The sequence below is a fragment of the Gracilinanus agilis genome, chromosome 3 (assembly GCF_016433145.1).
Source record: "Gracilinanus agilis isolate LMUSP501 chromosome 3, AgileGrace, whole genome shotgun sequence".
Lineage (NCBI taxonomy): Eukaryota > Metazoa > Chordata > Mammalia > Didelphimorphia > Didelphidae > Gracilinanus > Gracilinanus agilis.
In genome coordinates, this window is record NC_058132.1 from 638134225 (window position 1) to 638156066 (window position 21842).

Consider the following 21842-nt stretch of genomic DNA (forward strand, 5'->3'; position numbering starts at 1 on the left):
CCGCCCCGCCCCGCCGGGGCCGCCTCCGCCGCTGCCGCTGCCGCTGCCGCGCTCACCAGGCGGGGGCCCCGGGCACGAGCTCCTGCCGGCCGCTAGCAAACCGGGGCGCGTGCGCGTGCGCGCTGCGGCTGGGGGGGGTGGGGCGCTCCGGCTGTCACCGCGAGAGCCGCGCCGGGGTCGGGAAGGAAGGCCTCCCGCGTGCTGTCAGCCGTGGCTGCGCCTCCGGGGAAGAGTGTCGTCCGCTCGCTCCCGAAGCTCCGGAGGAGAAAGGAGAAGCCGACCGAAACGGGCGAAATTTGTAGAGGTGGCTCCGCACTGATCCGAGGCGTCCGGCTGCCAACGTCAGCACTGAACAGGCTCCGCCCCGAGGAAGTGCGCAGGCGCCCGCGAGGCCCTCCGGGGGCGGAGCCTCCCACGCCCCTCCCCCAGCCTATCAGGGGCCGCCCCGCCCCCTCCCGCCCCGTAGCGCCGGAAGAACCACGTCGTCGCCTCCGCGGCAGCGAGGACGTGTAGGTCCCGCAGGGGCTGGTCCCCGGCTGGGTGAACTCTGACCCAGCCCACCGGACGGACGGCGATCTCTTTCCGGGATAAGATGGCGCCCTCCACGCCACTCCTGGCAGGTGGGTCCTCGGCGGTGGGGAGGCTCGGGAGCCTCAGGCTCGCGTCTGCCTAGGACATCGGCCGAAGATTCTTGGAGGTTTGGGGCTCCGGTCCGCGTGGCTGCCGCTGCCGGCGCTCGGCGACCGCCTCCTGACACGTGTCGCGTGGCACTCGGAAGTGAGGCCCGCGGTAGCTGTGCTCCGAGGGCCGGAGCTGGGCGGGGGCTGAATGGGGATAGGAGGGGGACGGGGACGGGGCTCTGGGACCCTCCTCTGGCCTTCCCCGCCCCTCGGGGTTGGGCCTGTTGTAGGTACACGTGGCCTCCGGGAGATCCCTGACACTGACTGACACCGGGCCTAGCCTGCCCGCTGTCGGCGAGCACTCACTTCGTAAAGTACCTGCTATGTGCGGGCATGTAGACAGAAAGGGAGGAAGGGAAAGGTAGCTCCCACGGAGATTCCCAACGCATTTGATTGACAGAGGAGACACAAGATTGGGGAGCGGGTCAAAGGAAAGGCGCCAAGATTGGGCTGGACGTGGAGGAATTGGTGGAAGGGTTTAGCTGGTACTCAGTGGAAGCTAGGAGACCTTGGGGAGTGGAAAATAAAAGCGATGCCACCCCACCCTCTCTATTGGCACAAAATCGTGGTTTGCCTGTGGTCTACTTTGTGTGTTCCAGTGACCACAGTTACCCTCGAGCCAGGGCTCATAGGGAAAGGAGTGTAACTGCTAATAATACCCTGTGACTGTTGGTCAGGCAGGGCCATTTGGGCCAGTGATTACAGATGGAAGCCCAGGTTTGTTGAACTGTAGTTCCAGACCTTTGATTTCATTGGTGAAGGGAATTCCCTCTATGTAATTTGTTTTCCGACCTAGGACTTAAAAAAGAATTTTATTCGGGGCAGCTGGGTAGCACAGTGGGAAAGCCCTAAAGGATCTAGGTGCAAATGTGGTCCCAGACACTTGCTAGCCATGGGACTCTGGATAAATTCTTACCACTTTTCTGCCATGGAATTAGTATTTTAAAATGCTAGTCTATATGCGTCGTTTCCAACTTAAATAATTTGTCCAGGGTCTCACAGCCAATATTCATCAATGTTGGAACTTGAGCTTAAATCTAACTGACTGGAGGCCAGCTTTCTATCCACTAAACCCTGATACCTTTCTGGAACTAGAGATTAGAGGTAAAGAATAAGTAAACTTATTAGACAAATATTTGTTGGGTGCTGGGCTTAAGAATCAAGAAGATTTGAATACTACTTAAGATAGTTATACAAGCTATGTAACCCCAATAGGTTATTTCACCTTTCTTAGTTTCCTCATATTTAAAAAAAAAAATCACAAGCTTTTTAGGGTCAAATGAGATTACATATATAAAGCATATGATAAACCTTAAGACACTAAATAAGGATCAGCTATTATTATTAAATGCCTGCTATGCATGTTTTGAGCTGGATGGACTTATTGAACATACAGTGATAGAAAAGATACAGCCACCACCCACAAATAGTTCACAATCTTAGGCACAGAGGCATCATTGAGTGTTAGCCTTGGATACCAATCCTTCCTTAGCTACTAGCAGTAATTTTTGGGTAAGTCCCTTCTCCTATTTCAGCTTCAGTTTCCTCGTGTGTAAAATGAGGGTAATAATAGCTATAAATGGGTGGATTTGCTGTGAAAGTCAAATGGAATCATATAAAATGGTTTTCTTATTTTAAAGTGGAGTTATTATTGATCTAGAATAATATTAATTAATAGTACTGGAGTCCGAAAGTAGAGAAATAGTGAAAGAATGTGAGCTTGTGGTTGTGGGACTGGGTTTGTGGACTAGGATTGGGGAGGGGTGGGAGTGAGGCTAAAGGGCTCACATTCTTTTCTCTTTCCACCTCTACCCAAGGTCACCCAGCTGTCGGGTAGCTGAGATGGGCTGGAAACTTGAGGTCTTTGGCTCCCAATCTGTTGCTCTTTTTTTTTACATTGCATTGATTCTTGATCATGAACTTTTTTTAAGTGGAGGTTTTCATGATGTCATTTTATAATTTAAGGACCCCCTGGACCAGAACTTGGTCTTATTTCCTCTTGTTCCATCCAGCACCTGGTACAGAGGGATAGGGATCAACTCAGGAGCTGTGATTTCATTGATTTAGAGCAGTGATGGCAAACTTTTTAAAGAGGGGGCCAAAGGAAAGGAAATGGGTCTAGAGCATTAGTATCAGTTTCAAATAGAAAGGATCTATATTGATTTGGAGAATCACAAATTAACATTCTGTTGTGTTGTCTCTTTCTTTTGTTAAGCATTTCCCAGTTGCATTTAATCTGGGTAAGCCCACTGCTTTCCCATGTAGTACCCCAGATCTAGACCTCTGAAAACTTAAGGAACTTGCCATGGTATGGCTCAGAGGCAGGATTTGAACCCAGATCACCCTGACTTTGAGGGTAGCTCTCAGTATGCCACTCTGCCTCTCCATATATACCTAATGCCAAGTGAGAGGCTATTAACAGCACTAGCCTAGGAGTAGTAAGTAGTAAACTGGGCACTTGAATATTTTTTTGAGGGGAGACCTGCAGAAGACTGATAAATAAGATTTAGAAGGAAACAATAGAGGTTTGTGGAATGGGCTTAGGATAATTATGAAAAAGCAAAAGTCAGGAAAAAACCCTGGGAGCACAGACATCTGAAAGGATACAGGTCTGCCACCCTTTCACCCTAGCACTTCCACACCCTGTGTTCTGCCTTAAGGCCAGAATAGTAGAGAGGACTTGGAGTCAGACATAGCCTGGTCTTGACACTTACCACAAGTGTGACCATAAAGAAGTCAATCTCTACAAGCTTCAGTTTCATCAATCTGTAAAATGAGGGCATTAGATGTGATACTTAGCTCAGAGGGTTGTTGAGGGAACAAATGAGACAATGGTTTTTTGTCTTTGTACTTTGCAAGTACTTTACAAATCTTCAAGTGTAATAAAACAAGAAAAAGTTGGAACATTGTGCACTATTAGGGAAACTAGGAAGGATGATATGTGTGGGTGTATGTGTGCAAAGTACTATGGAAGCACTGGAGAGAGAGTTTTGGCTCATGGAAGGGAAGGCTCAGGGACAGCCTCATGTATAAGACCAAAAGGAGGGCATCAGATGGACTATCTTCTTCCAGCTCTGTCTTCCTCTTGCCTTTAAGTTCATTGCTTTTCTGAACCTCACTTCTTTGGTCTATAAGAGAGAGTATATATAAGAGCTCCCCACGAATGTTTTGATCAAAGGAGAGCAGACAGACAGATATAGATGCAGGAGCGCATGCATTTGCACGCACACACACATATTCTCTTTAGTTAGTCCTTTGCTCAGAAATGATAGTTCCCTTCCTCTACACCAGTCAGTGATGGGCAAACTTTTGACCTTGGTGTGTCACTGAGAAAAAAACACCATAATTTTGTGATATTTATAGTTTAAATAATAAAAATGTGTAATTATAATATATAACCAATAAACCAAAATAGGTAAATTAATATAGGTAGAATTGTCATTTATAGTGCACAGAGTGTCTTCACTATACTACAGCAAATGTTTCATCCTCAGCATGTGGCCCCATATGGCCACGTGTCATCGAAAATGGCTACACTTGTCATAGGTTTGCCATCACCACTCTATCCAAATGAGATCACCTGTCCAGGCCCTGTCTTTATCCATATATGTATGTTTCATAAACGCTTAACTTTTGCCAGACTAAATGTGAGGTATTACTTTGGGGGAGGTATTTAAGCTTGACCTTTAAATTGAAAACTGCTTGGCAAGATTTTGACAGGTGGAGAAGGAAAGCATTATGGAGTAAAGAAAACAACATGAGCAAAGCAAGAAAACCATGAATAAATCATCTAATTTAGAGGGTTTGGAAGAAGATTAGAGGAAGATAAGGCTGCAGAGGAATGGCCTTTGAATACCAGGGGGATTGGACTTTAAATCTATAGTTAATGGGGAGCCAGTGGAGGTTTTTAGGTAGGGTAACAATTAGAATCACACTGTTGAGGTTGGTTTGGAATCTAGAGAGACTGGAGGACCTATTAGGAGCCAATTTTAGTAGTTTAAGTTGAGCGGTAATGGGGACCTGAAATAGATCAATAGGAACAAAAATGAGACGCTCACGTAGGTTAGATTTGGTCAGTGGATATAAGGATGCCTGTCTCATCAATATCTAATATCACCTTTTATCTCTCAAGCATTCCAGTCAAGTGCTCAATGACTTATTGAATTCAGGACACAAAGCTGACTCCCCAGTTTTGTTTCCATGCCATGGTAAATGATAGCAGTGAGAAGGAAGAGTAGAGAATAGTTTAGGGAGGAAAACAATCTTGGTTTTAAAAATATGTTAGGTTTTAAGACATTCAAGTGGGCATGTCTCGAAGATCCCAATTAAAATCTGTGAAAAAGAAAAAGAAGCAGAAGCAAAGAACATAGAGAAGCTACTTTAGAGAAGTTTGGTGGTCTCCTGCTGCTAGTCTTCCCCCTCTCCAGGACATTGTTGTTCTTTCAGTAGCCAAATTCATCTTTCTTCTGCTCAGAGACCTTAAATGGTTCTTTATTGCCCAGAGAACAAAATAAAAATTCTTTAATTTGTCTACAAATTACTTTTCCAAGATTAAATCATAGTAGCCACCTTTTCATATCCTGCAATTCATCAGCCAGACTGCCCTCCTCATTCTTCCCTGAGGTCTTCCTGCCTTCTTTATCTTTGAACATGCTCCTGTCGAATATCTACTTGTTGAAATCTTTCCTTCAAGATCCACCTCAGGTACCACCTTCTCCACCAAGCCTTTTCTGATCTGTTTTCTCAGGTTTTTTGGGAACACTTTATCAGAATCTCTCCTTTTCTCCCAGAATCACATTCTAACATCTGTTTGGGATTGTGACATTGTTTTAGCACAGTTCATGGATAGAAAAACTGAAGCACAGAATTCAATTTTCCCAAGAACACGTAATATATAATTGGACACCTAAAATACTAATTTTTGTAAATGTACTAGAAACTTGGGTTATAGGGACCAGGAAATCTGGTCTAGAAATGCATTAGTGGCCAAAGAAACCTGACCTGGGACCTCTTGGCCAGAAAGGAAGTGGAAGTTTATATACTGTCAATAGCATTGAATAAGAACATAAATATGAAGGAAACCTTGTTTTGTTTAGCAACTTGTTTGAAAACAGTGGTTGTCTATTTTTAGGACAAGTTGAAATAATTTCCTACATAAAATACAGATACCCCACAGCTGTAGGATATAATGCAACAATTTTGTAAGAACTAAGACTTCTGTTTTACAAAATATAATCCCTCTACACTAATATAATCAAAAACACTTTGTATTCTAGAATCTTTCTCCCTAGTCTGTAGAATGGCATGAAATGTAATTGTTTATTTACACTTGTCTAGGGGAAATTCCTTAATTAAAAATCTTTTTTAACATAGGGACCATAAGCTAATAATATATAATAAGCATTCTGCAAAGGCATTTAAATCTTTCCTAGTCCAGCCAAGTCTGTTAGCTATGTAAACATAAGATATTTATGACTGCTATTAAAGTTGTTTTAAAATACATTTTTCCACTTCCATTAAAATGAGAAGCATTCTGTATCATAAGCCAGACTTTTTATTATCTTAGTAAAGACTTATGTGGCTTAATTTGTTTTGTGTGAAAATGGTCAGTATATTTAGAAACTGACAGGAATTACTTAAGGAATTTTAGATGAAATCTAGAAAAGAAATTTAGTTGTCTTGAAATGATATTGGGGCATATCCTGGTAGTTAACTTTATTTATATAGGAATGTACAAAACAAAATAATTGCTTTTAATAGTGTAAATATGTTGGGGGGGGGGGAACTGATGAATTCTGTTTCTAGTGGAATATAGCTTCTTTTTTCTTTTTAAACCCTTTCCTTCTATCTTAGAATTAAAACTGTGTAGTGGTTCCAAGGCAGAAAAATGGTAAAGTCTAAGCAATAAGTGATGTACCTAGGATCACTCAGCTAGAAAGTGTATGAAACCAGATTGGAATCCAGGCCCTACTGTCTCCAGACCTGGCTGTCTATCCAGTCATGTAGCTGCCCTAGAATATAATCTTTTAATGTGCACTAATACATAACAGTTCATTAGCCTTCAGAATAGCCTGGTGATTTTCCTTATCTGAAAATTAGGAGGTTGGACTAATGGTCTTCTTATCTTGAAAAAAAATTTTGACCCAATCAGTACCAGGTTATGAATCTGAAATCTTACTTTATGCCTTTCCTATACTATTTTCTAGGTAAAATTGGACCTATGGAACTATAGAAGTTTTCATTATGAATTTGCTATTACCAAAAAGAAGAATTGTATTTTTGATTAAAAAATTGTGCATTGGCCTGGGTTTAGATAGAAACAGTGCAGCATCTCAATGTGGAACAAGTGCCCATGTATCTTTAAAAGACTTCTTTTGAGTTCAAATGTGTTGACCAAAAAATAGTTTATTTCCTTCACCAGAAATAGGGAGTAAGGGCCTTTGAACCCCAGCATAGTAGGGAGAGAAATCCTCTTCATTGGTTGAGAGCTAGAATTTTGGGGCAATCCCTGTACCCACATTGGTTGGTCTGAGAGATCAGAAGCAAAAGTTGCTTTTCTCTGGTGTCCTTTTACTCACACATACTCTCTAGGGCAGGGGTCGGCAACCTTTTTGGCCGTGAGAGCCATAAATGCCACATTTTTTAAAATGTAATTTCACAAGAGCCGTACAGTGCTCACAGTGTGGCTCCTGTAACAGTACCTGAAAAAAAATGGACTTTATGGCTCCTGCAGAAAGAGCCATATCTGGCCCTCAAAAGAGCCAGATAGGACTCGAGAGCCATACGTTGCCGACCCCTGCTCTAGAGTATTACACATCTCTAGTCAATAATTCTGTCTGCCTTTCTCCATTTGCTTTCTAAGACATACTTTTCCTTGACCAAGGAATGTGCAGACAACAGCTAAATAAATGACCTGTAGGATTTGGAGGACCAAATTGGTTGTAGTCATGGGTATCATTAAGAATAATATTCACATTTAAATAACACATAAAAGTTTAAGTTTTTTCTCTAAGCAAACCTCTCTGATAAGATGAGAAAACTAGATTCAGGAACAACTTATGGTTGACCACAGTCACACAGCTAATAAATGTCAGTGCCAGGACTTCAAGCTAAGTTTCCTGATTTCCAGGAGAGTGTTATTTCCAGTATATATACCACATTGTTTCTGAAAAAAGGGTGAGTGAATATAGAGGCAGGCTATTTTTGCCCTCTATCACCTCCCTACACTGAGTGAGTAGTTTAATATTATAAAATATAATTTTATTGTGTTACTAGGATGTTACTAGAGTGTAAGTCTTCTCTCTCCAATGTGACTTGAAAATATTGCTACATACATACAACTATCACATTGAATTTCCTGAGGCCAGGATTGTATAATGTTACAATTAAAAATGATAAAGGCTGCTATAAATATAGAAATTAGTATTTTAATTAAAGCCATGCTGATAGGGATAAAATCATTAGACCATGCACTGGTAAGAATTCAAACTTCTGCCTCAGGCATTTTACCTTTTGTATCTTCCCGCACCGGTAGCTAAAGAGACCAGTTCAGAGTCACTTCCCCCTATTTAAAGCTGTCCCTCACCTTGAATACGTAATCCAAAACAGGAAACCTGTTGGACCACGGGAAATGTAGTTTTTAAGGTCCCCACGTGTCCATAGAAAATATATATATACTTTTAGATGGCATTTCTCAAATTCCAATTAACATTAGGAAATCCTATAACATGACTAGTTCACTACTTGCTGGCTTTTACAACTCTTTACAACCTGACCTTTTCCTATCTTTCTAATGACTGTTCTTCACACATGGCACTCCTGTCTTCATGCCTTGGCACTGGTTGTTCCTACTCTCCCATATCAAGACTGCTTTTCTCCTCACCTCCAACTCTAGAATTTTGGCTTCCATTAGGATTCAGCTCAAGTGCCACCTTCTGTAGAAAGCCTCCCAGTTCCCCCCAGTTCCTTCTCCTAATAAGGTTTTCTCATATCATCTTCATGTGTATATATGGGTGTGTACATGTGTGTGTTGTCTTTTCCATTAGAATGTAATAATTTTCTGATCATTAAAATCAGATGAGACATAAAGTAAGGTAATTTCCATAAAATAAGTGTGCTTTCCTAGAGTAGTTATTTGTTTGAAGAGAGATTCCTATGCATAGATATCACATTCTCCAGATGTACCTTTTGGCAGATAAAATTGTGCTTCAGTATCATGGATGGCAGAATCAATGTGATGACTGTGGCATGGGGAACAATATGATTGGAGGAAATGAGGGGCTAGCTACACCCCACCCCTTACCCCACACACACATCCTTTTCCTTCTGTGACTTAGAAATGTTTATTATTTGAGTCACCTGCAAGGTTAGAGATAGTAGACCAGACCTTGAAGGATAGTTTGGCATCTAGGTACTGCCTAGACTCTCTGGTGTCTACTTGCATCCCTCAAGGATAGCTTTCCTAGATATAAGAATAGAACATTGATTGACAGAGGATTGGACTTCTAAACTTAATTCATAGCAGGCCTGCTGATTTTTGAACCAAATTCAGAGACAAAAAGCCTTGACTTAAGCAGTTACAGGTCAAAATCAATTAAATGTAAATAGTATCAATAAAAAAATGATACAGAATCAGTTTTGATCATTTCAAATAGATACAGCCAATCCAATCTAATAGACATAGTGGCCATAACTTTAAATGTATTCCATATTCCATACTTGTGTCCATCACTCTAGCAGACTTTACCATTGGGCCTCTGGGGTACCACTTTAAAGTCTGTGAAGGTCTTTGGAAACTGCAGGTTTCCATCTGTCTTTATTGCTTTGATTCTCAATACATCTCTGGGAGGCTCACTTCATTATCAGCACTCTGATACAGATGAGGAAGCTGAGGCTGGGAGAGCCTGTGGCCTGGTCACATTGTTGAAAGGGCACAACCTAGTTTGAAGTACTGGCCTTTTGACAACCTTTTTTAAAACTCTTCACCATCTTCTTAGAATTAATACTAAGTAATGGTTCCAAGGCAGAAGAGCGGTAAAGGCTAGGCAACAGAAGTTAAGTGACTTGCCCAGGGTCACAGTCAGGAAGTATCTGAGGCCAGATCTGAACCCAGGACCTCCCCTCTCTAGGCCTGATTCTCAATCCACTGGGCTACCCAGCTGCCCCTATACTATGAATGGTTAAAATACAATGCAGTAATCATCTTTTATTTTTCTTCTCTAGTCCGAGGATCAGAGGGGCTTTACATGGTAAATGGGCCACCAAATTTTACAGAAAACACAGTGTTTCTAAGGTATGATTTATTTTCTTGAAAGTTGTTAAATAGGGGTGGTATTTTGTATGTTGTTTTCCATTTCAGTATTTTATGTGAGAAAATGGAGACATCTATGGTGTAGTGGGGAAATGGCTGGCCTTGAAGTCAGGAAAAGGCCTGGAGTTGAGTCCTGATTCTGACTCTTGCTGGGTGACCCCCAGTATGTCATGTGACCTTCTAGGGCTCTTGACAACTCTTAAAACATGACTTGAAGAGGAAGCACCACCTGACATTAGTGGAAAGAATTTCTTCATCCAGGAGTTCCCATATCAGTGAAATCATTGTGGGAAAAGAGAAATTGATACTTCATGATAAAATAATTTTATGAAACCCACACATGGCTTGGTTTTCCCAGTCAGTCCCTTAGAGAATAATGAACTTTCCTAAAATCATATATTTTTTGAGCCACATGAAAAACAATACATCCTATTATAGGGCTTTTAAAGCAGAAGGAATAGCCCTATCCACTTGGGGCAAAGGTCTAAGATCAGTGAGAAAGTTGGACTCTTCCATCATCTCTGCCTAAGAGGAGTATCTTCAGAATGGAAAATATAAAACAAATATAGGTAAGAGGGAATTCAGTTCCAAAATAGGTGAGGAAATAGAGGGTATCTAGCCAATTTAATTGAAAGTAAGTCTCCAGGGCTAGGTAAATGATATTCCAAAGCATTGAAAACACTTGTAAAACCACTTCTGGAAATCCTTGAAAAATTTGGGGGCATGGAAAAGGCTGCAGAACATTGTACATATATAAAGGCTGTTTTGATTTTCATAAAGGGAGAAAAAAGTTTGTCTCCGGAAATCACAGTTTAATAAGTCTATCATCAATCCCAGAGAAAAATTTAGAATGTCTTGTTAAGTAGAAAATTTTAAAATATCTAGAAAAGGAGCAGTAATCACTAGGAGACAGCATCAAGCCACTAAGAAGAATTCACGCATGTTAACCTTCATTCAGTGAGCACGTAGTCAGCAGCTATTATGTGCCAGGCACTGGGGACACAAGTACAAAAATAATTTGTGATACAAATGCAATGAGTGTAATCTGTCGTTCTAACAGGAAAGGTAACGATATATCTAGTGGTGTGTGCAGCCTAAACAAAGTATTAATGAGGTAGCTTGGGATGAGATCTGGAACAGTTTCATGTAGAGTTAATACCTGAGCCATCACGTTGAGGCTGAGCAGAGAAAGGCATGTATTGCAGCCCAAAGATTCTGAGCCAAGAGGGGCCCACCTTGGCTAGATCTCAGAGTGTGTGTGTGTGTGTGTGTGTGTGTGTGTGTGTGTGTGTGTGTGTGTGTGTGTTTATGTTTATATATCACCTTCCTAGAGTGTTGCATTAGCCTTCCAGTGGGTTGCAACTCCTGACTAATAATAAAATCAAGTCACCTGTCCTTTCATGTTACTGGAAGAGAGATTAAGTCTCTAAATAGAAATGGCAATATTTACATTTGTCTTTGGAAGTCACAAACATCTGCCCAGATAAAACACGCATATATGCACACAGACACACACATTTGTTGTGTATAGATTGTAATTTCTACCATTTTCTAAGGAGAGGCACATGATAAACCATTATGGGTGGCTCTTATCCTGTCTAATGGGTGTTTGTTAGCTGGGTGGCGTGGGATCAGGCTTCTAACTTTCCTAGGCCTCTATTTGTAAAATAATGGCTCTATGCTTTTACAATTTAATTCTAGATTGTACTTTTAAAACAGACCTTTTGATTTCTGCCTAATACCCATTTTTTCTAAAAGTTTAATGAATTGTATTTATTTAGCTCTTGAATTATCTTTTATGGGAGTAGTTTATTATAAAAGACAAATCTTTATTGCCTTTGAATACTAACTTTGTATTGTCATTTTCAGGGAATCAGGGAAAAATTGCAAAGTCTATGCCTTTAGCAAGGATGGAAGCCTGTTTGCTTGGTGTAATGGAGAAAAGTAAGTACCTGGTGTGCAGTTAATGTTTTCACCTTTCTGTTTGTTGGGAATACAAGATGCACTTTGTTCACATAACACAGTTTTTTTTGGACATTGGTAAACTAATGAAGTTGGAGAAGTCATATTGGAAATAGAAGCCATCTTTCATAAAGCCTTCCTACCAAATCTCCAAAGTTATTACAGCCACTATATTTGTTAATAGTTCAGATCTTAACACCAAAAATTGAGAGTAGCAAGAGAAGTTAATTTGGTAAATTATTTGCCTGTAAGGAAATTTTTTTTTAATTATCTTAAGTTATTGCTTTGCATTTTTTAAAAATGTACATACTGTAATTTAAAACACATGCCTCAATTTTATGCCTAATGGTTAAAATTAAATTATTTTGAAAAATGTAATTATTATGGTCAGTCATGAAATTTGTAACAGTATACTTTCTAAGTGGTTGAGAAGGTAGTATTGAAGCCTTATTACATAAAATGTGATGTTAGGAAACTGATATAGCATAAAAAATATTTTGTTAAGAAAAAAATCCTATACCATAATTCACTTTAATAATTATCCCTTAAGAAAATCAGTCCTTGTAATTTTCTGAGTTCTTTTACCATGTTGTTGCCTTCCACTCTCACACCTTACTGCTTGTTTTTAATTGAGTTATACTTTCCACTTTCCAGGCTCTGCCATCATCATATTCTTGCCTTTTAACAGACATGTCTCCACTTCCATCAGTTTATATTGCATTTCACAGATAGACAGCAGTTGGGGCATCTAGGTAACACAGTGGATAGAGCCAAACCTGGAATCAGGAGAATCTGGGTTCAGATCTGCCCAAAATATTTCCTAGGCAAATCATTTAACATGTTAAGCCCTTGCCACTCTCCTGTCTTGGAATTGATACTAATACAGAAGGTAAGGGTTTAAACAGAAAAACCCAAATAGACAGACATCTTCCACTCTCTCTGGCTAACTAGTCACTGCTGCTTCCCATTCCAAAGTCTGCCTGATCGATAAGTTCAGGTAGAAAGTAGCTATTCTTTTTTTTTTTTTTTTTTTTTTTTTTTAAACCCTTGTACTTCGGTGTATTGTCTCATAGGTGGAAGATTGGTAAGGGTGGGCAATGGGGGTCAAGTGACTTGCCCAGGGTCACACAGCTGGAAGTGGCTGAGGCCGGGTTTGAACCTGGGACCTCCTGTCTCTAGGCCTGACTCTCACTCCACTGAGCTACCCAGCTGCCCCCAAGAAAGTAGCTATTCTAAAGGCAGAGGGGGTGCTCTGAGGTCAGGGAGCCAGTTTCTTTCTTGCTCCAGATCACTAGTTCTTATCACAAAACCTGGAACATTCTGAGTGTAGCAAAGGCTTGTGGTCCCTGACTCCACACCCCATGCAGACACACTTCAGTTCCTCACAGAGATACCTGAGGCCCTCTCTTATACTATTTGCCTGCTCTTGGGGCTCTTTCTGGAGCTTCAGCATCGCCTCTATGACTCAGCTCAAACTCCCCACACCCAGAACCCAATTCTTCTTTTCCTCTAGGGGGCAGGAGTTTGGGAGTTTGCTGGGGAAGGCCCGTTGAATGTTGTGAACACACGTTCTCCAGTTAGAATAATTTGACCCAGTATTTATAGAGGTTAGAGAAGAGAGTTGCATTAAATGGGGTTATTATTAAGGACACATTTTTAAAATTATAAATTGTTAGTAAAATTATGAAAATTGGCTTTTGTTTTAATGAACCTTTTGCATTTATCTGCACATGATGAAATATATCACATTTATTATATCGTTGGTTATTCTAAAATAGTATACTGACTTTTAAAACAATTTCTTTTGCTTTCAGGGTAAATCTTGTAAATGTTGCTGACAATGAGTTGCTGCATTCCTTCAATCTTCCAAAAGCAGTTTGCCTTGAATTTTCACCAAAAAATAGTGTCCTTGCAATATGGCAGCCTTACACAAGTGAGTATTTGACTATTTGTAAAAAATTCTGATTACACAATCAGTTGAATTGAGTGAAAATGTAGTTTTTTTAAAACTTGAAACTTGTATGCTATTGAATTATCTAAAGCCTAAGGATCATTTAGACTTTTTATTGTCATAGAATACATATAACATAGTTGATATAAAACTTAAGAGCTCAGCCCTGATAGAAGTAACTTCTAGAGACTGGGGAAAGTTTTTAGTTGCATTAGTAGATGTTCGATGATACTAATGCACAAAGTTCAGTGGTTTTATTTTAGCTAAATAAAGTATTAGTGACTGATAGCAGAAATCTATTAGAAAAATAACATTTCATTTCAATGTAATGTGTTCTGGTGGTCAATTTTTATTTAAACCCTTACTTTTTGTCTTAGTAACAACTCAAGACAGAAGTGTGGGGGCAGCTGGGTAGCTCAGCGGAGTGAGAGTCAGGCCTAGAGAAGGGAGGTCCTAGGTTCAAATCTGGCCTCAGACACTTCCCAGCTGTGTGACCCTGGGCAAGTCACTTGACTCCCATTGCCTACCCTTCCCACTCTTCTGCCTTGGAGCCAATACACAGTATTGACTTGAAGACGGAAGATAAGGGTTAAGGAAAAAAAAAAAAGAAGAAAGACAGAAGGGCAAGGACTAGGCCAGTGATTCCCAAAGTGGATGCTGTAGCGATCCAGGGAGGCGGTGATGGCCACAGGTACATTTATCATTCCTATTAATTGCTATTAAAATTTCTTAAAAATTAATTTCCAGGGAGCTAAGTAATATTTTTTCTGGAAAGGGGGCGGTAGGCCAAAAAAGTTTGGGAACAACTGGACTAGGCATTTGGGGTTAAGTGACTTGCCCAGGGTCACACAGCTAGGAAGTGTTTGAGACCAAATCTGAACCCAGGTCCTCCTGACTCCAGGCCTGGTGTTCTATCTAGCTACCCTGCCAGTTTTTATTCTAATAGTCTTATTATCAAAATAAATATTCTGAAAAGGTACAACTAGGAACTAGGTAAAAGCATTTGAACATCACATTTGATTGAGGAAGGCAGACACTGCTCCCTGACCCCAAAAATCCATCTTTTTAACACTAGCCTCTGCCAGTGGCATTTATGGCTTTGAACCCAAGAGTTCTAGAGTAATTGACACATGTGATCTGATCTAATCTTCACTCTTGGCCTGGAAGAGACGAGCTGTTATTATCCCCACTTGAAAGTTGAAGAATCGGGTGGAAAGATACTCGGTGACTTGCCAGGGCCAGAAAGCTAGGAAGTGTCTGAGGCAGGATTTGAATTCAAGTCTTCTTGATCCCATGTCCACTGCCATATCCATTGTGCCCCATAGCTGCCCAGAACACCATAATTTTCAAAGAGTCAGAATTGTCCAAAGGTAGTGAAGATACTTAATGCTGGGCATAGAAAAGTGAGTTGCCACACTTGACTAGTTGGAGTGCTCACCTTGGGCCTGACACATCAAGCAAACAGGACAGTGACAGGAGTTTCTACAGAGGATTTATGGGAGAGCATAGATTAAGAGATTGCACAGACTGAAAAGTTGTGGAAGGGTTGTAATCTGTTCAGTTGGAGTAGTGTTTGTGTCAGTGTGATCATTGATCCATCAAAGTATGGAAGAAAGAGAAAGGAAAATATTAAACCAGCTATGATCAAGGGAAGACAAACATTTTTCCGTGGTTATAAAATCAAGCTTTCACAATACAAGATCTAATCAGTTTACCAGCAAGAGATGAGTTAAACTTGTTAAACCAGAAATTTCTATAATAATCTTATCAAAGTATGAAAACAGAAGGCACTGACTCTGAAATATTTGTCACACCCAAGGGAGAGAATCTAATAGTAACTTTAATAGTGGGTAGTTGAAGCCAGGGTTAAATAAGGAGCACTGAAATTGGAGGAAAAATTAAATTGCTCTAGATCAGCCTTTTGAATTCACCTGAATAGTGCTGGTCAAAGTAAACTTCTTTATAAATTCATTTTGGAATTGTAGTCATGAGTGGAGGGAGGCTCATAACTCATATCTGAGATTACTATATTGAAAATGTATTTTTGTTCCAGCTTCTAAAGATGGCACATCAGGAGTACCTAATCTACAACTTTATGATGTGAAAACTGGAAAATGTTTAAAGTCTTTCATCCAGAAAAAGATGCAGAACTGGTAAAAAAAAATTTTAAGCCTCTTAGTTTTTTGCAAAGGAATAGAAAAATGATGTATTCTTTTAAAATTATAGTATCTTATGGCATTGGCTTTCAAAATAATTACTGTTTTGCCAGAAGGGGTTCTGGGTTGCATTGTTTAGAATGTATAGTAATATACTTTTTGTTACAGTAATTGAATTGAACAAACGAGCTTAATGCAGACCAAGTTGCCATTACTAATGACTAGCTTTTGTAATTATGTCTGTGCTTTTTTCATTTAATGAATATTGATCAGCATTTTGAAAACCTTAAATTTAAAATGTCATTTGAATGTTGCATTTTTTTCATGGTTTTATTGATTTTGATGTCATTATTTCTTTTAAATTTAGGTGTCCATCTTGGGCAGATGATGAAAGTATTTGTGCCAGAAATGTTAACAATGAAGTTCACTTTTTTGAAAACAACAACTTTGGTATGGAAACATTTAAATAATATTTTATAATGCATAACACACTAAAACAATTTTCTTACATCACTAAAGTTCTTCTTAACATAAAGTTCTCTGTGTTATTTTCTTTTTGTTAATTTTTTTTATTAACTAGAATTTAAATTCACCAGTTTGAAAGGCTGCCTTTTGAGAAGAACTAATGAAATATGACCATTTGAGACCTACTGAAGTAGAATAAGAATTAGCAATTTGTGTTACAGGAAAAATGACAAGCAGGTGTGGGATCTTAAATATTCTTTCTTGCTGCTTCCCTTTTCTTCTGAATTAGTTTGACATTACAGATGCACAAATAAAGCTCTTTAATGTCAGAGCAGTATAATTCTTGAGCCATGTTAACATGGCAAGGCTACAACTTAGGACATATTTAATTCTTGGTAAAGAATTCATTTTAGAAGTGTGAAGTAGAGAGATTTTATTTAAGTAGCATTTGCATTTGTAAAATAGCATTATTTTATTAAAAATGGGGAGTTTAAAGAGTTTATTTTGTTATTAACCTAATCCCAATTATGATTTTTCAGGTACAATTGCAAACAAACTCCATTTACAGAAAATTAGTGATTTTGTGTTATCACCAGGACCCCAACCATGCAAGGTGCCTATTCTATTTACTAACAATCACAACTTTGCAAGGCCTATGATCTGTTGCAAGTTTTAGAGTTTAAAAAGAAATGGTTTGGTCCTTGTGTTGACTCAGGTGGCTGTCTACGTTCCTGGCAGCAAGGGAGCCCCATCATTTGTGAGGCTGTACCAGTATCCCAATTTTAATGGGCCTCATGCTGTGCTGGCCAACAAAAGCTTCTTTAAGGCTGATAAGGTGACAATGCTGTGGAACAAAAAAGGTACATTGACATGCTTCATCCTTTTTTTTTGGCAGTTTATCTATTTCCTTTTGTAATAATCTATGCTTCCCTAAAGCAGATTCAGATATGGTTTCCATTAACTCTGGTTGGAGTTTTGCTAATTGCTCTAGATTGGTTTGCAGTTTTCAATTAATTTAAACTTCTTGATTTTATAGCCACTGCTGTGCTAGTAATTGCTAGTACAGATGTTGACAAGACAGGAGCTTCTTATTATGGAGAACAAACCTTACACTACATTGCAACCAATGGAGAAAGTGCTGTGGTGCAATTACGTAAGTGCTCTGCCCTGACCCTTTGGTAGAATGCCATCTACTGGATGTAAAGAGAAACTCTTGACCTAATAATGGTAAATAAGTATTTTCAGTGTTTTAAGATGGACCCTGAGAGCCTGTGGTTGCATGCCTTTACATTGCCAAAGCAGAGCTTCTGTTTGATGAAGGCCAGACTAGCTTAAGTGTGGAATTGTTGCTTATCACCAAGGTGGCTTAAAGCATCTGACCTAGGGCTCAAAGGCAGTTAGTTGTTGAACAAGTTATTTACAGATGGTTGCCATCTGTTTCAATGCAGGGAATACCCACACTAATGGAGTCGTGGATCCTTAAGTCATCAAAGAAATAAACAAAACACTTCCCCTTTTTCTTTTCATTTAAACAAAGTAAAGTAGTCTCCAAACATTACTTAGGTTGACATCAGAAATTTGAAACTGCTTTACCAACTCCTTGATAGGAGATCAGGAACTTGAAACCGATCATTATGTTGCTGCCAGGTAAAGGAATTAGTTTGAAAAGCAGCTATTTGTAGTTTGTTATAAAGGCAGGTTAAACTAGTGAGACTGGAATAAAATGGAAAAGTACTTTTTAAATGTTTGTAAAATGCCAAGCCTTATGCCAAGTTATGGGGTTTCAGGTAGAAAACAAGAGCTCACTTTCTAATGGGGAGAAATCTCAGACAGGAGAGTTTAGCTCTAAGGACAAGTGGTGAGGCCCAGGGGACTTAATGCACATCATTGGGAAGAAGAGACTGGTAGGATCTGGGTCAGGCCATTGAGTCCCTTTGCCTCTCCAGTGGGCTTACCCTTCAGAGCCTGGTGGTAGTTTCTGTATGAGTGGGGCTCTAAATGTACAAAGGACTAAACTGACAGCCTACCTTGGAGCTTTCATCATTCATTAATAATAATAGGAACTACTTATAATAGTGATTTAAGTTTCTTAAAGTACTTTACATACATTTTCTCACTTGATTCTCCACACAGTAATAGGTAATGGGTTTGTTATTTTGGTATGCTTTCCTTTCTGTAGACTTAAACAGAATCTAATGAGTATTTTAAATTTAACCAGAAAGCAACTTACCTTTATATTTTAAATTATTTACACAAATAGCAAGGTGACAATGACAACTGATGTGGACCACATTACTAGAGTTTGAAGCCTTTAAGATCAAATAGTCCCTGTGAGAGGAATTGTTGAGAGAGAGAGTGTCTGTGTGTATATGTTTGTGTTTGCTTTCTGGGCCTGTGATTTCATTAGTGAGGAAACTCCTTCTTCCAGTGCAAATCCATACTTGTTCAGTGAGAGATGAGTTTAAGTCCAGGGTCCAGCCACCATCATGTGTCAGGTGATACTGACTGTCAGAAGTGAGAGCCCAGATCTTCTGACTCTGAGGCTAGCTTGCCAGCCACTAGTGAGTACATTTGTAGACTTGGTAGTTTGGTGCTTTCTTTCCTGAACAACATTCTAAAACATTCAAGAAGCTTTACCAGCTGGAATGTTTTAAACTAGCTCTTTTGGTATTTTTATCAGAATGAATTTGTTAATAACTTGGGTTTTGTATTCTCCTTCTAGCAAAAAATGGACCCATATATGATGTAGTCTGGAATTCCAGTTCCACTGAATTTTGTGCTGTTTATGGTTTTATGCCTGCCAAAGCCACAATTTTCAATTTGAAATGTGATCCTGTGTTTGACTTTGGGACTGGTCCTCGAAATGCAGCCTACTACAGCCCGCACGGACATATATTAGTACTTGCTGGGTTTGGAAATCTCCGGGGACAGATGGAAGTGTGGGATGTTAAAAACTACAAACTTATTTCCAAACCAGTGGCTTCTGATTCTACATACTTTGCCTGGTGTCCAGATGGAGAGCATATTGTAACTGCTACATGTGCTCCAAGGTTACGTGTTAGTAATGGATACAAGATTTGGCATTACACTGGCTCGATTCTACACAAGTATGATGTCCCATCAAATGCAGAAATATGGCAAGTGTCTTGGCAGCCATTTTTGGATGGAGTATTTCCAGCAAAAGCAGTAACTTACCAAGCAGTACCAAGTGAAGTGCCAGAGAAGGAGCCTAAGGTTGCAGAGGCTTACAGACCACCAGCCTTAAGAAACAAACCTATAACTAGCTCCAAACTGGTAAGTTGTGAGCAAAGAGGGATTAGGCTTTTGTGTTTCCTAAATGCTTCTTGATGACATAATTCAACTCAACTGGTCCCAAAAGATGGAACTAGAACCAAATGTAAAAATTGCAAAGAGGTGACAATTGAAGCTGTCCAAAAGTGGGATATGCTGCCTTAGAGAAATGATGGATTCTCTTGGAGGTCTTGAAGCAATATTTAGGTAACCACCTGTCAGATGTAACAGGCTGGTGATTCCTTTTATGTATGGGTTAGACTAGAGCCTCTCCAGTTTTTAGATTCTGATTTTTTTTTCCTGAGACTCTTGCTGTTTAGTTTTAAGTGTTTTGTTTCCATAAGCATCCATGAACATCAGTAATTGTGGCTGAATATTTAGGGATCTTGTGGTCCACCATAATAATAAAGGGTGACATTATTGAGGAGTTAGAAGCAGAGATACCTCAACTAAGAAGAGAAATGCTGGAAAGTAGCTTTTTAAAGATCATCCTTGCCCCGTTATCAAATATCTGTGTTCTTTCATCAGTGATTTAATTTGCCTTCTGAACTTCTTAGAAATAATTTAAATTATATCATTTGTAAATGGCAGTAAGCCTTAAAATGTATTATTCTTTCTCAGATTTCTGTTTAACCTAAGGGAAAAAAGATTCTATCTTAGTAGTTGCTGTGAGTTAGTCCTATTATTGCCCCATCTTTGTTGTAATTGATTCCCTTACCATGGTGGGAAAGAAGTGTCATGTAGTGTCACCTTCTGAATCTTAGAGAATCACATGAGATAATGAAAGGTAGGAAATCTTGCAGGTGGCTAGATCCTTGTTTCTAATTTTGCACATAGAAGGTATTTAGCAAATGACATTACCTTCAAGCCTCTCAATAACCCTTCTAGAACAAATCTCATAGAACCCCAGTTAATAGTTAATCTCTTCTGTTTCTCAGTGTTAACTCTCCCACATGCCTCTCCCATTCTGAAGTGGACTACATATTTTTGTGAACATATCTCATTTCCCCTACTTATCATCTGGAGAGGAGAGACTTTTCCTTTTTCATCTCTAGCACCCAGCATCAACACCACCTCATACAAAAAAGATGCTTAATAAAGTGGTGATTGAATTAATGAAATCAAGTTGGTAGATTCCCCCCCCCCCCCCCATATTTTGTTAAACTGTAAAAGTATTTAAGGAAGCTGAAAACTCAGATGCCCCTCCTTAGATTTTTAAGGGGCCTGTCATTTTGGAAGGAGCACTTAATGAGAGGAGACTGCTTTATGTGTGTGGGTTGAGGCCAATCTTCCCAAGTTCAAAGGTACACACTGATTCTAAGTTAGATTGCCTTGAAGTAATTTTATTAGGCCACCAGGCCACAATACAGAGCTTTAGAGAATGGGTGTGTTCCTTTAAGATCATCCAAGTCCATTTTTCCCCTAAATTGAATAATTTTAAATAGACTCAGAGCTCATCATGGAAAGAAATTCCATAATCTTTTATAATGCAAAAAATTCTCAAATAATGAAGTACTTGGACCTTAATGTGCATTAATGCCCATGTCCTTGTTATAATGATATACAAAAGAAGCACAAGAAGTAGTCTGCTTGCTTTATATTTATGCAAATGTATGCTATAATTTAACCATCAAGTAAGTCTGTTTTTCACATGCTTAAAGAGAAGTATATTCTCAGTATAATAGCAAATGACATTCTGGTGAACTGAAAGAGTTGATAAATCTTCCAGAGTGGTGTTACCTTTTATAAATAGCTATCAGATGGCTCCTGTTACTTTGACCCCATTCTCAGATTTTTGGCATTCAGCATTTTCTTTATAAGTTTTTTTTGGACTAGAACCATATTTGCAGAAGCAGCAGAATAGTGGTGGAATGGCCTGGGATTAGGACATCATGGGCAGTTCCTCACTTTGTAGAGCCACAGTTCTGCCATCTTTCAAATCAGGATGGTAGTACTGATGCTGTTTCTTACCTCACAAGATTGCTGTGAAGAAAGTTCCTTGAAGAATTTAAAGCACCCTATAAATG

The 21842-nt window shown here is 39.6% G+C and overlaps 2 protein-coding genes across 5 annotated transcripts in view; one reads left to right on the forward strand and one right to left on the reverse strand.

The window, feature by feature from the left end:
• SERP1 (stress associated endoplasmic reticulum protein 1) overlaps window positions 1-79 on the reverse strand; it is a 9186-nt gene extending 9107 nt beyond the window's left edge. The window contains exon 1 of the mRNA XM_044667625.1: window positions 24-79. The gene's annotated coding sequence lies outside the window, so the exon portion shown is untranslated. The remainder of the gene's footprint in view (window positions 1-23) is intronic.
• Window positions 80-551: 472 nt separating this feature from the next.
• EIF2A (eukaryotic translation initiation factor 2A) overlaps window positions 552-21842 on the forward strand; it is a 29443-nt gene continuing 8152 nt past the window's right edge. Inside the window, exons 1-10 of one of the 4 annotated variants that reach the window (XM_044667626.1) lie at window positions 552-620; window positions 9903-9972; window positions 11860-11934; window positions 13767-13885; window positions 15957-16056; window positions 16427-16509; window positions 17064-17137; window positions 17240-17384; window positions 17561-17677; window positions 19247-19818. In XM_044667626.1, the coding sequence (XP_044523561.1) occupies window positions 593-620; window positions 9903-9972; window positions 11860-11934; window positions 13767-13885; window positions 15957-16056; window positions 16427-16509; window positions 17064-17137; window positions 17240-17384; window positions 17561-17677; window positions 19247-19818 (1383 nt within the window). In that variant the 5' untranslated portion in view covers window positions 552-592. Of the gene's footprint in view, window positions 621-7400; window positions 7429-9902; window positions 9973-11859; window positions 11935-13766; window positions 13886-15956; window positions 16057-16426; window positions 16510-17063; window positions 17138-17239; window positions 17385-17560; window positions 17678-19246; window positions 19819-21842 lie in introns of those variants that run through there. The other 3 variants (XM_044667627.1, XM_044667628.1, XM_044667629.1) reach the window with 3 other exon arrangements.